The sequence below is a fragment of the Martes martes genome, assembly GCF_963455335.1.
Source record: "Martes martes genome assembly, chromosome: 12".
NCBI lineage: Eukaryota > Metazoa > Chordata > Mammalia > Carnivora > Mustelidae > Martes > Martes martes.
Window position 1 is genome coordinate 44,035,600 of NC_137900.1, and position 13,946 is coordinate 44,049,545.

Genomic DNA, 13,946 nt, shown 5'->3' on the forward strand with positions numbered 1-13,946 from the left:
TGAGCATGTGGCATTGGGTGGGGGAGAAGGGCAAAGAGAGAAGGAAAGAAGCAAACACCCCACTCAGCGGGAAGCCCAATGCAGGGCTCGATCCCAGGACCCTGAGATCATGATGGGAGCTGAAGACAGAGGCTTAACCCACTGAGTCATGCAGGCTATTTGTTGTATTATTGATTTAACCCTTTGCTTATTCTGACAAAATGTGAAGTCTTCACATATAGGAAAACTTCTGTTGGTGGTGTAATTTCTGTTTAAAAGCAGGAAATAAAAGTTAGTGAGGAATGGAAGAGGAGAAATTTCCTTTTCTTAATATGTGCATTTATGCATAGGTGTAGAGGAAATTCATGAAGTACTTTCAAATTTACATGTTCAATTTTTTTTTTTTTAAGATTTTATTTATTTATTTGACAGAGAAAGATCACAAGTAGGCAGAGAGTCAGGCAGAGAGAGAGAGAGAGAAGCAGGCTTCCTGCTGAGCAAAAAGCCCGATGTAGGGCTTGATCCCAGGACCCTGAGATCATGACCCGAGCCGAAGGCAGTGGCTTAACCCACTGAGCCACCCAGGCACCCCTACATGTTTGATTTTATGTGAGACTTCTATGTACAAGGACTTAAAAATCAGTGTGCACACTTAGATCTAAGCTGTTTGGCCCATTGTTGCTCTGTCATACGTATTTTTGGCTATTTTGAACATGGATCTCTTGAAGAAGTTGTCAACGAAAGTGTGTTTTCTTTCTGGAGAAGTAATCAAATGCCTACTTGTTTCCAATATTTTGTTTGACTTCTTACAGAAATTTCAAGAAATTGCTGAAAAAAATATGGAAAAATTGAATCGTATTGAGAGGTCCCATGAGCAGTTGGTTCTTGAAAATTCACGCTTCAAAAACATGTTGTCGCAGACTCAGAGGGAACAAACATCGTTGCTGGCAGCCTGTGCATTGATGGCTGGTGCCTTATATCCTCTCTACAGCCGGTCATGTGCCTTATCTACACAGAGAGATTTTCTCCAGGAGCAGGTCAACACCTTTGAGTTGTTCAAACTGGAAGTCAGAACTCTAGCCCAGGCTTTGTCAAGTGTAGACGAAAAGAAGCAAGAGGAAGCCAAGACAAAGAAAAAACCATTCAAAGGATTGATACGTGTATTCCGGAAAGGTGTTATTGCAATTTTGGCAGCAAATAGGCTCAAGATTTTGGGCCAATCGTGTGCCTCTCTTTTTACCTGGATGGAGAGCTTCAAAGAAGGCATAGGCATGTTAGTGTGTACAGGAGAGCCCAAAGACAAACAGAAATTTCCGAGTAAGATCATTTATGCTTTTTAAAAAATCTAAGTTGAGGGGCACGTGGGTGGCTCAGTGGGTTAAGGCCTCTGCCTTCAGCTCAGGTCATGATCCCAGGGTCCTGGGATCAAGCCCTGCATCGGGCTCCCTGCTCCGCGGGGAGCCTGCTTCTTCCTCTCTCTCTGCCTGCCTCTCTGCCTACTTGTGATCTCTGTCAAATAAATAAAATATTAAAAAAAAAAAACTAAGGGGCGCCTGGGTGGCTCAGTGGGTTAAAGCCTCTGCCTTTGGCTCAGGTCATGATCCCAGGATCCTGGGATCGAGCCCCGCATCGGGCTCTCGCTCGGCAGGGAGCCTGCTTCCTCCTCTCTCTCTGCCTGCCTCTCTGCCTACTTGTGATCTCTCTCTGTCAAATAAATAAATAAAATCTTTAAAAAAAAAAAAAAACTAAGTTGAATGTAAGTCACGTACAATGTGACTATGTTTAGCTATTATGTAAAAACTTAAAAAAAGCATTTAATATATCAAATTATGTAACATACTCCCATGTGTATGTAGATATGTATATGTGTATGGGTAAATGTATATTTATGCATAAAGGAAGTGGCAAATTAATTTCAACTTCATTATATATACATTTTTAGCTTTATTATATTTGAATGCTCTTTTCACAGTAAAGTGTAGAGTCTATATCGTGATTTTTCAATTAAGTCAATCCAGAGACTCTGCCCTATGTAAAATTAATTACCAGTAAAATTTATTTTCACTTTCTATGAATCAGTATAAAATGATCAGAGTTAAACATCTATTGAGGAATTGAATGAAAATGAGATGAATGTAAATTTTCCAGTTAACTTTTTTTTAAGTGCTTGATTATTCTGAGGAAGCAATGATTTCAATTTTTAACTTTTAAAAATCAAGCCATTAAGTAATTTAAGCAGAACTAAAGAAAACTTTTCCTCTCTCTATTTTTGAGAAAGAGAGAGGGAGTGAGAGTGTATGAGCGGGGGTGGGGTGGACTAAAGAGGGATGGTAGGAGAGAAGGAAAGAGTGTCTTAAACAGGCCCCATGCCCAGCGTGGAGCCCTATGTGGAGCTCAATTTCACAACCCTGACTGAGATCATGACCTGAACTGAAATCAAGGGTCAGATGCTTAACTGACTGAGCCACCCAGGTGCCCCATCTTCTTTCTCTCTCTCTCTCTCTCTCTCTCGACTTCACTTAATTTATATAATAGATAAATAAATTCTCAGTCAAATCTAGCATTTTTTTGTAGACTTTTCCACACTAGGCAAAGTTCTGTCTATAAGTTTTGATCTATTTCTTAAATAACCAAATGTAGCTATGAAGTTTAAACATGGATTTTAAATGTTTGTAGCATTGCAAAATGGATTTCTTTCTTTTTTTGCAGAGCATCAGAAGGAGCAGTTACGTTGTTTGCAAGCACTCAGCTGGCTTACCAGTTCGGACCTTTTAGCGGCAATAGTCACCTCTATGGCTGAGTTACAGGAAGTCATTAGTAAAACAGGTACAACTCCCTCTTCTATGTCCTTGTGAAATATGCTTAAAAGCAAATGTCTAGAGATGCTTTATGGTACAAATCCTAATAAACCATCTAGGAAGAAAATATATTTGTTTTCATCTTTCTTTTGTTCAAGTACAAAGAAATTATTAAATCTCTAATGATGTAGAGAATTACTGTAAATTTTGGTGGGTAATTTTGTCTTAATTTATGGGGAAATTAAGTGACATTTCTCGTGAATGTATCCACCTTATTTTTTCCCTTTGTGATCTGATTTTCCCATGGAAATCTCATTAGCTCTTTTATTAAGTCATAATGTTCTTGCAAATGTTTTAGTCTTTCTTTATTTCTATTTCTAGCTATACATTTTAGAAGATTGAGTAATAACAGAACCAGTAGAAAACTTTTCTCATTTGGTGATGTTTTCTGAATTGATTTTAAATAGAGTGAATTTGAATAGTCAGTTCTTTCCACCAAGCATGGAATCAGTGATTTCCAAAGGTCTAAGTTTTTTTTTCATGGTCTCAGATTGCAGGATATGTTTGTATAAAAGATTCAAGGAAAACTAATTTCTGAAGAATAGCATACAGTTACCTACTGGTTAATTTATGTCATTGGACTAATTATGGTCACTTCATACACATTAACAGTAAAAATAATGGATTTGGTAACACTTGCCTGCTTAATGGAATGTCGTAAGCATTAATGAAATGATAATTTAGGATGTAGTTTAATTCTTTAAACAAGTCTGCTATATACATGCAGATAATTTATTACGATTTCACCTATCTAAATCTAGGTTCTTAAGAGTAGGAAACAAAATTCAAAGATTATTTTTAAGTTGTGGCCATTGGTGTTGGTAAGCAATATGCATCTCTAGTATTTTGGCAAAACCTCAATGTAGTGGATTTGAAGTCTGAAATAGAAGTCTAAATAAATGTATTTTAATCATTTTGGCACTACAGGTTCAGAGCAAAATTAACAGTCTTGAAAGAACTTAATGAAAGTTTTTGGACTTAGTTTAAAATACAGATTATTTGTGTTCATCATATTCTTTGTAGGTATGCGGACAGTTAAAATAGATTGGTTTCTTAAGCTATAATTCTGTTTATATCATTACTTTATTTTTCCTTATCACTGTGTTGTATATACTTGGGAGATAAAAGAAAAATATGACTTGAATTTGGACCTCTAGAAAATATGCACAATGATTATAGAACAAGATTGACAACTTAGAACAACTTTAGGCAGAATGTAATCAAGGATTGCATGAGGAAATACTGGCTTTGAGTGTAAGATAAAAAGATGCATACGAGATGCAGCTCAGAGTGGACTTACTAGTATTGGGAAGCCTTCTGGGAGCCTTATCTGAAGGCCTCAGCTAGGCCTAGAATGATAGACAGTAAGTTACAGAAGAGGGATGGCATCCAGATGGAGGGCAGCACTTAAGCAGGACTGCAGCAGCGGGAATAAGCACAGAATGGGAAGAGGACATTCAGGAGATGGAAAGGAGATCCATGCCTCACACCGCTGGCTTATACGTGGTGAGGACTAAAATATATTTTCTATTACAACTATATTGGGGAATAGTGAGGAAACAGGTAGGTCCTTGGCATGGGATCAGATTATAAACTTATAAAAATTATTTGTTTGAGAGAGAGGCGAGAGAGCTTGAGCAAGCACAAACGGGGGTGGAGGATGGAAGGGGGAAGGGCAGAGGGAGACAGAGAAGCAAACTCCCCACCCAGCAGGGAACCCTATGTGGACCCCGATGCCAAGACCCTGGGACCATGACCTGAGCCGAAGGCGGACGCTCAACTGACCGAGCCACCAGGTGCCCCAGATTATAGAGGTTTTATAAAACCTCTATAATCTCAATGATCTCCCTGAGCACATTTTCCAAAAGTGGACTATTGCAACATTTTAAAGTTCAAATATTGACACTATGGTTATTTGAGACCCTGATAAAAATATGTGTAGGTAAGACTTAACAAGTGGAAGGTAGATGGAGGGTGGTGTGTCTTTGAATGCTTATCTACTGCCAGGAACAGCTGCCTCTGATGTTAGAATCTGGTTTTGCCTCTAATGGCTTGAGAAAAGGGCAAGTTCAGGGAAACTTATTTTAGGGAAAGGCTTTAAATGTTGTTGGCTAAAGAACACTAAGTACTTAGGGAAGAGAAAGTGATAGTTGCTAAGAGGAGGGAGGATAATTGATGTATTAAAGTCCAGAAGAGTATATGGAAGAATATAATTGGACAGGCAAATAATTGAGTTATTGTTGGACCAGTACAAAAATGATCAGTGTGTACCTTTTGCAGAGATGACTTAACAAGCTGGTCTTATAGAATAATTCATTCAAAACATGATGATGGGTTACTATATTACCTTTTCCAGGTAATGTGTTTTCATTTTTATATGTGTTCCAGTAGTAGAAATTTCAGATATTTTAGCAGAAAGCCTGGGCAAAAATTCTCAGACACTTAAAGTACATGAGAGGTTATTAACAGATAATAATGAAGGCAATAGATGTAAAGCTATAACAGCTTACGTAGTCACGTTGAGTTTATAAATGTATGAATAACTTAAATATATGGTAAGCATTATCGTATAGTAGAAAGAGCATTAGCTTTGAACAAGGCAGATTTTATTTTGTATCCAGCTCTGCTAGTTATTAGTTGTGTGAAATTAGGCAAGTTGGTTTCACTTTACTAGGCCTCAGACTCTTTACCTAAAAATGGAGATAGTACTATCTTCCTGATTTTTATGAGGGTATAATGAGGTAATACTTGTTGAACATTTTGTATAGTATCTGGCATATAGTGGGCACTAAAAAAACTGTTTCCTTACCACCCATCTCATCATGAAAGTAGTGTATTACATTAATGAATAGACATACACACTTCTGCCTGTACACATTTTTTTTTAAGATTTTGTTTATTTATTTGACAGAGATCACAAGTAGACAGAGAGGCAGGCAGAGAGAGAGGGGGAAGCAGGCTCCCTGCTGAGCAGAGAGCCCGATGCGGGGCTCGATCCCAGGACCCTGGGATCATGACCTGAGCTGAAGGCAGAGGCTTTAACCCACTGAGCCACCCAGGAGACCCTGCCTGTACACATTTTTAGACTACTGATTATTTTCTGTGTGTTCTTCTAATCTGTTTTATCTCTCTCTGTCTCTCTATCTATGATTTCTTCTCCTTATCCTTCCCCCTTCCTTTCTGCCACCCACTCATCCATCTACTAACAGACTAACAAATGATAAAAAATGTTACTATAGGCCACGTAGTGTTTTATATTTGCATTTAAAAATTATTGTTATTGCGGGGCTTGAACTCACCACCCTGAGATCAAGACCTGAACTGAGATCAAGAGTCGGAGGCTTAACTGACTGAACCACCCAGGTGCCCTGCGTTTAAAAATCATTTTGAAATAACTTCAAACTTAACAGAAAAGTTGCAAGTACACGACAGAGGCCTTTCCTTTTGCTAAATAATTGAGAGCAAGAAGCGGACGTGATGCCCATTACTTTCTCATATTTCAGTGTGTATTTCAAGCAGGACATTCTTCTACGTAACCAGAGGGATGTGATCAATGTTAAGAAACCATTCGCACCCCCTTCGACTTTCCTTAGTTGTCCAAACCAACCATGTCTTTTAGAGCCAAAGGATCTGGTTTAGAATTATGTGTTACATTAAGTCATCTTTCTTTAATCTCTCCCAACACTGAAAAGTTCTCCAGTCTTTCCTTGACCATCATGATCTTGAAGATTACAGGCTGATTTTTGTAGGATACCCTTCCATTTTGATTTGTTTGATGTTTCCTCATGATTAGATTCAGTTTATGCATTTTTGGCAAGAAATCACAGAAATGATGCTGTGTTTCACTTATGGTGTGCTGTCATAGTGTTAGCTTCAAAAACAGTCATAGTTTTAAAGGATTTTCTTCTTCTTCTAGGGAATGATTTTTAGTATTTGGGTAATATTTATCAGTTGGGCATTTCATAATTTGTTTACCCATTTCATAAGAGGATCTTTTCATCATAGGGCAGGTGTCAGGAATATCATTTCAGCTTTGATTTGTAATTGATTCATTGTCTCTTGAATCACCTAATATTATGAGTAGTGTCTTAATTTTTTCAACCAAGTGGAATATTGAAATGCCAAAATCTTGGGAAGGTTTATTAAGGAAATAATCTGAAAATCCTGAAATGAAAGAAGTTATTTCTTAGAGCTGTGTTTTTTCTTTTCTGTTCTTTCCTACTTCCATTTTCTTTTTGAAGAACTTGCTGAAAATTTAAGCCATTTTACATGTCAGGATGACATATTGATGGTATCAGTGTCCCTTTTTTTTTGTTTTCTTAGCCCCGGGAAAACTGGTACATCTATGTCAATATCCAATAATAGCTTTTAATATATTAAATAGTACCGGAATTTCTTCTTGTTTTATCTTTGTTCTAAGGTTAAAAAAAAGTCAGTAAATTATTCTTTTTAAAAATACTCTTTTTAGGTACTTCCCTTTTTAGACCACGTTCTGAATTGTACCCATACCATTCATTATATAGGAGAGAAAACTTTAAAATTATCTGAGATTATACATGTTGAATACGTAGCATAGAATGAATTAAGAACTTGGGCTCTAGATTTGAAACTAGGTCCCATTGCTTACTTTGTGTGTGATACAGGGAAAGGTACTTAATCCCTTTCAGCCTCAATATCTTCGTCTGTAGAATTTGGCTAAGAAAATTTCCTAGTTTAAGGGTTGTTAGGTGTGAATGTAACGTTCTTAGTCAAGTCTCTTATATATGTGATTGTCCAATAAATGTTTGTTGTTTTATCTGTTTTGTGTGGGGTGTGTGTGTGTGTGTTCTGATAGCTCACGCAAGCCGGAATATTACTTTATTTCTTTCATGAAGTGTGAAGTTCAATAATAGTAGCTTGAATTTACTGCTCAGAAAGTGCTAAAGGTGGTTGCTTCTGCTACCTTCTTAAACTTTGAGGATGTATTTATAGCAGTGGGCAGAGACCTCAGTTTCCATGTTGCCTCTGTAAATACTGGACAGGTGGCAACCTTCTTGCTTTCATTAAAGTGTTTGCTCACTTGAGATAAATTACCTCTTCCAGGTGTCCAAATGGTGAGCCTGCAAGAGATCATTTACCTCAAACAGGGGAGAATGTTACTTCCACCGAAGGGCTGGGCTATCAATCATTATGGAAATGGACTAAAGAACTCTTTAGATAGCTCAACATTTCATATGTCTGGTCCAGACTGAATTTCTCAAGATAGAAACAAATGTGCTGATTTGCCTGGAAATATCTCTGAATAAATATAGTAGATAGATATGAATAGAATGTTCATACATTTTGTTACACATTCCCTCTATAACTGAATCATAATTATCCGGAAGATGGATGACCCAAGTGTACGTGCCCCTGCTATTACTATTCAGAAGTTTCTTTTCATTGTTCGAGTTAACTTTGTGGAGGTCATAGCAACTCTTTCAGGCAAAACTCAGAAATCTGGGTTGTATTCGGTGTAACAATGAGGTTTCACACTTAGGAAGTTCAAAGCAATAAGTAAAGATATTTCTGTTAATAAGTAGTCATTGGTATTTTAAAATGAAAGTTTTATTGAATCCTGAAGAATAATAAAGTGAGCATTCCTACTTTAGGTGTGGTCTGTGGACCAGCAGCATCAGTATTTATGGGGAATGTGTTAGAAATGTATGATCTCAGACTCCACTCCAGAGCTGTTCAGTCAGATTCTACATTTTTGTAAGGTCCTCAGATGATTTATAGGCACAATGAAGTTTGAGAAGAAGTAACTTAGAGGACTTTGTCATTTACGTAACTTCACTTATATTTGAAATTGAAACAAGTATGTATCATTTTTGGTATTTCAGCTGCAAGTGTCTCTTTGGGGGGACCCACATTTAATTTATCAGATTTTCTTCTGTTTTGTGATTTTCTTTTATATTATTACCTTTGCATGTTCCCATATTTTTTCAAACATTTTGTTATCAAAAATTTCAGGTGCATAGGAAAGTTGAAAGAATTTTATAGTGAACTGATATTTTCTTTTTAAATTAAAATTTATATGCCTGTCATAATTTTTAAGAACAGTTTTTGAAGGATAATTTATTATTGGAAGTGTCCATGACTATGTGAAATTCCAGTGTCACAACTTTCATAGGATATATTTGTGAATAATGTTGTTAAAATAGTATATGAAATAAAAATTATTTTAAGAACTATTGATACAATTATTGACATAAAAAATTATGATGGATGTTACCTAAACCTATTTTGGTAATTATTTCACACTCTATGTAAATTAAATCATCATGTTGTTTGTCTTAAACTTATACAGTGACATATGTCAATGTTTTCTTGATAAAACTGGGGGAAAAAACCCCAACATGAAGTTACTTAAGTTCCTTCTATCTTCATAGCATCAGTTTTTTCACCCATTCAATAAGTACTTACTGAGCATCTATTTCAGCAAAATTTGCTGTCTTCTAATCATTCCCCCAAATATTACTTGTCCGAGTTGAGATATGTTTTTGGATTGTCCTGTTATTGGGCATTTATTTCTTTAGTGTTATTTATAAATAATACAGATAGAAACAAGAGCTATTGATTCTTAATCAGTGTTAGAGGTTTCCCATCCCTATTGCCTAACATGGTATCTTTCTATATATGAGCTACTCTGTGTGCAGGTTGTCCAGATCACCCATACATGTGTACAAACTTGGACGCACACAGACACACACAGTTTCACATGAAGGAATCACACAGTCATGCCTCATTGTAATTTTTTTCTATTCAATGGACAATTAAATGCGTTTCCATGTCGATAAAGGAGGTATACCTTGTTGATTGTATTTGGCCACATGCCACCCCACTGTTTATATGTACTGTAGTTGACTCTGAATTCTCTATTGGTGGATATTGGTGTCTTTTCTTAAAATTATCCATGATTTTAAGCAATACTATAATGAACTGTGATGTAATTAACATGTTTGTGCAAAAACAATTTATGTTTGCACAGTTATTTCCTCAGCTAAATGCTTGAGAAATAGGTTGCATATTTTACATTTGGAAAGAATCACCAGTGGGGCTTTCATGAAAGTTGTCTTGCCTCACATTCCAATGAACAGTACTGAGAGGAATGGTTTCCCCATAATGCCTTTGGGCACATTAAATTTTGACAATCTTTCTCATCTTTATTAATTTGAAAGGCAAAAGAAACTATATTATTACTTATTTGCATTTTTATTGTTAGGTTGCAAATTTTTTCATTTGTTCTACATTTATTCATACTCTTTTACAATTATCTCATTACATTTACATATGGGGATATGTGTTTTTTCTTATGGAGTTATAAGAACTTGTGTATCACATGTGTTAACACTTTGCTCTGTATCATCTAAATAATTTTTCATGTCAATAATTTTGCAGTTTGTATTTTAGTTTTGTGTATTTTAATTTTTATATAGCTAAATTATTAAGTATTTACTTTGTGCTTTTTCTGTTGGTGATTTACTTAAAAAGGTTAGCCTTACCTCAAGGTTGAATTGCTCATACTTTAGTCTAGTATTTTCTTTTTTTTTTAAATTTAATTTTATTTTTTCAATGTTCCAAGGTTCATTGTTTATGCACCACACCCAGTGCTCCAAGCAATATAGTCTAGTAGTTTCAATTTTTATGTTAAATCTTGGATTTATCTGGAGTTATTTTTGGTTTAAGTAATGAGGAAATTATTAAGATTAATTTTTGTCCAGATGATCAGCTTGTTGCAATACTTTTCAATTCAGTCACCATAATGACATTAAATATGTCATTTAGCGTATCTTAAACTACTGTTATATGTTCTTGGATGTATTTGCTATCTCTCTGGTCTATTCCATTTTTTTTCCTTTCTCTTCTATTTTTCTTTTTTAAGATCTTATTTATTTATTTGAGAGAAAGAGGATGAGAGAGAGAGAGCGTGAGTGAGGGGAGGGTTAGAGGGAGAAGCAGATTCCCCACTGAGAGGGGAGCCTGACACGGGGCTTGATCCTGGGACTCCCAAGATGATGACCTGAGCCAAAGGCAGTTTGCTTAACAACTGAGCCACCCAGGTATCCCTCCCTATCTCTTCTAAAACCAGTATCATGCTACTCTTTTCATATGTACATCTTGACATTTTAAAATATGGTAAGACAAATTCTGTCATTATTATTATTATTATTTTTATTATTATTTTTTTGACACAGAGAGAGAGAGAGTACAAGTAGGCAGAGCAGCAGGCAGAGGGGGAGGGAGAAACAGGCTCTCCGCTGAGCAGGGATCCTGATGCGGGGCTCAATCCCAGGACCCTGAGATCATAACCTGAGCCGAAGGCAGCAGCTTAAGTGACTGAGCCACCCAGGCGCCTCCTGTCGTTGCTTTTGCTTATAATATTCTGAGCTATTTTCATAGTTGTTTTGTTGTTCTTGTTGTTTGTTTGTTTTGTTTTGTTTTTTAGTTAGAACATTGCTTTGTACATCTTGCCATAATGATTGCCTCCCATGTTTGAAAATAATGTCCACATTCGTATTTCCCAAATTATTAGTGGTTTGGAGACAGAAACATTATTTTTGGTCTAAGATTGTGATGTGTTGGTGTCACTTGAAAAGAGTTGCCTATAAGAGGGTTAACAGTGAAAAGTGTTCCTGGAAAAGTAAGCAGGGATCAGATCATGTAGGGCCTTAGTGGGCATATTTTAAGGAATTTGAAATTTATTCCTAGATCTTCACCCAGGCTTAAAAGCAGCAGTTGTGAAAAGATCCTATTTTATTTTATATATAGAGAGAATGCATGCGTGTGTATGCAAGTGGAGGTGGGGGGTTAGGGGCACAGGGAAAGGGAGAGAGAGAATGTGAAGCAAACTCCACACCCAGCACGGAGCCCAACACGGGGCTGGTTCTCATGAACATGAGATGAGGCAAAATTGAGTCAGATCCTCAACCAACTGTGCCACCCAGGGGCCCCTTGATTTGTGTTTTAGAAGACACTTTGTCTATGGTGGAGGATGAGTTGAAGAAGGGAAACACTGAAGAAGAGTAGGGAGACTCTAGCAAGAATACAGATGAGATACAGTCATGATCACAGAGAACATTGAATAGACTGGAGAAATATTCAGGATGGGATGTGGGGAGATGGTAAGGGAGATGGAGATGTCCAGGATGACAAAATATTCCCAAGTCTGTGGAGCTGAGTTTGAATATAAGGCATTAGCATTACTCACGATTAACATTTGTTAATTTTTTATTATATTACTCATTGTTATTAATATTATACTCATGAGCAACATTATGATTAAATTAAATAGTTATGTATTACGTATGTATTAATTAAATCATTACTCATGAATCCCCATTTTCGTTAAAGGAGTGTTTCTCAATCTTTCTAAGTGTGAGGACTCCATTTTGATAAGAAGACATATTGTAGACTGCTCTCTTCCCACATGATAGTTGTATTTTTAGTAGCAGTTGACTTTGATAATGTTTTAAAGGACTTTTAATTTTATTACCCACAACATCATGGTCATATATTATTCATGCCATATATTTTTTTAGGGCTAAATAAAGGTCAAGATGGCAGTGGTTGCTTTAGTTAAAAGTGATGAAACCCTTGAAACAATTCTTCAGCCTCCCCTACCCCTGCCCCAAGATCTGTCACTCACAGGTTTAAAATTACTGATCAAAACAATTCTTTATGAATTTGTTTTAAATATTTTAACCTTAAATGTATGATATCGCTTTTGCTATTGGAAAAAGTCCAGTAGGGTCTTCTTCTTTCTCAAAAGACACATGCTATTAAATAGAGGGAAAGTGATTAACAAATGTATTTTACATAAACAGAAATTTGTTAAATGTAGCAAACATTTAAACAGTTTAGACAAGTGTAGACATGAGAAATTTCAGTGACCTTATTTTTATCTCTTATTTCTTATCATTACACAAATAATTCTACCACTATGTCACTAGAGGATTTTTTTGTTTCTTCATTTATTTAGTGTGGAATTTATCCTACTCTATACTGTATAATGTAAAGTATGTCACAAAAGCACTTCTCACTCATCAGAGCATAAATTATTTTAGTGTTCTTTCTGTAATTCCTTGAGAGTCAGCAATCAGGAATGCCTCTTTTCCACTTCTTAAAAATTCAGAAGAATGCCTTGTAGAATTATATTGTCACTTAATTTCACCTTTCAGAGTGGTTAGTGCCCACACAAATTTGTTTCTATGAAATAGTAAAAAACTTCTACTCATTAATTTTAATTATAGTTGATTTTTTGCTTTTAAAGTCTCTTTGTGAAAATTTTGTTACTTTGATATACCTGAAAATTTCCTAAAATGATGAGCCACTATCTTGTTTATTTAGAAAGAATAACTTTTGGGGCACCTGGTGGCGAAGTTGGTTAAGCATCTGCCTTTGGCTGAGGTCATGATTCCAGTGTCTCAGGATCAAGTCCACATTGGGCTCCCTATTCAGTGGGGAGCCTGCTTCTCCCTCTGCCTGCTGCTCTCCCTGTTTGTTCCCTCTGTCTCTCTGACAAATAAATAAATTTTAAAAATTTTTAAAAAACATAAAAAATAACTTTTGACATACCATTAAAAATTAATTTTTCTTGGTATTTTAATCTTATTTGAATTCAATTAATTAACATATAGTGTATTATTAATTTCAGATATAGAGTTCAATTATTCATCAGTTGCATGTAACACCCACTGCTTATCATTGTCACGTGCCCTCCTTAATGCCCATCACCCAGTTACCCCATTCCCCTACCCAACTCTCCTCAGCAACCCTCAATTTGTTTCCTATAATTGAGAGTCTCTTATGGTTTGTCTCCTTCTCTGATTTCACCTTGTTTTATTTTTCTCTCCCTTCCCCAATGATCCTCTGTTTTGTTTCTTAAATTCCAATATGAGGGAAATCATATGATAAGTTTCTTTCTCTGAGTGACTTATTTCAGTCAGCATAGTATGCTCTAGTTCCAACCATGTTACTGCAAATGGTAAGATTTCATCCTTTTTGATAGCTGAGTAAAATGCCATTGTGTATGTGCGTGTGTGTACATCACACACACACCACATCTTCCTTATCTATTCATCTGTTGAT

The 13,946-nt window shown here is 36.1% G+C and overlaps 1 protein-coding gene across 1 annotated transcript in view; it reads left to right on the top strand.

Moving 5' to 3' along the window:
- The window catches only part of CCDC171 (coiled-coil domain containing 171), a 295,661-nt gene that overhangs the window by 140,872 nt on the left and 140,843 nt on the right, over window positions 1–13,946 (top strand). Inside the window, exons 17-18 of the mRNA XM_080819723.1 lie at window positions 792–1,296; window positions 2,689–2,805. Coding sequence (XP_080675849.1) covers window positions 792–1,296; window positions 2,689–2,805 — 622 coding nt within the window. The remainder of the gene's footprint in view (window positions 1–791; window positions 1,297–2,688; window positions 2,806–13,946) is intronic.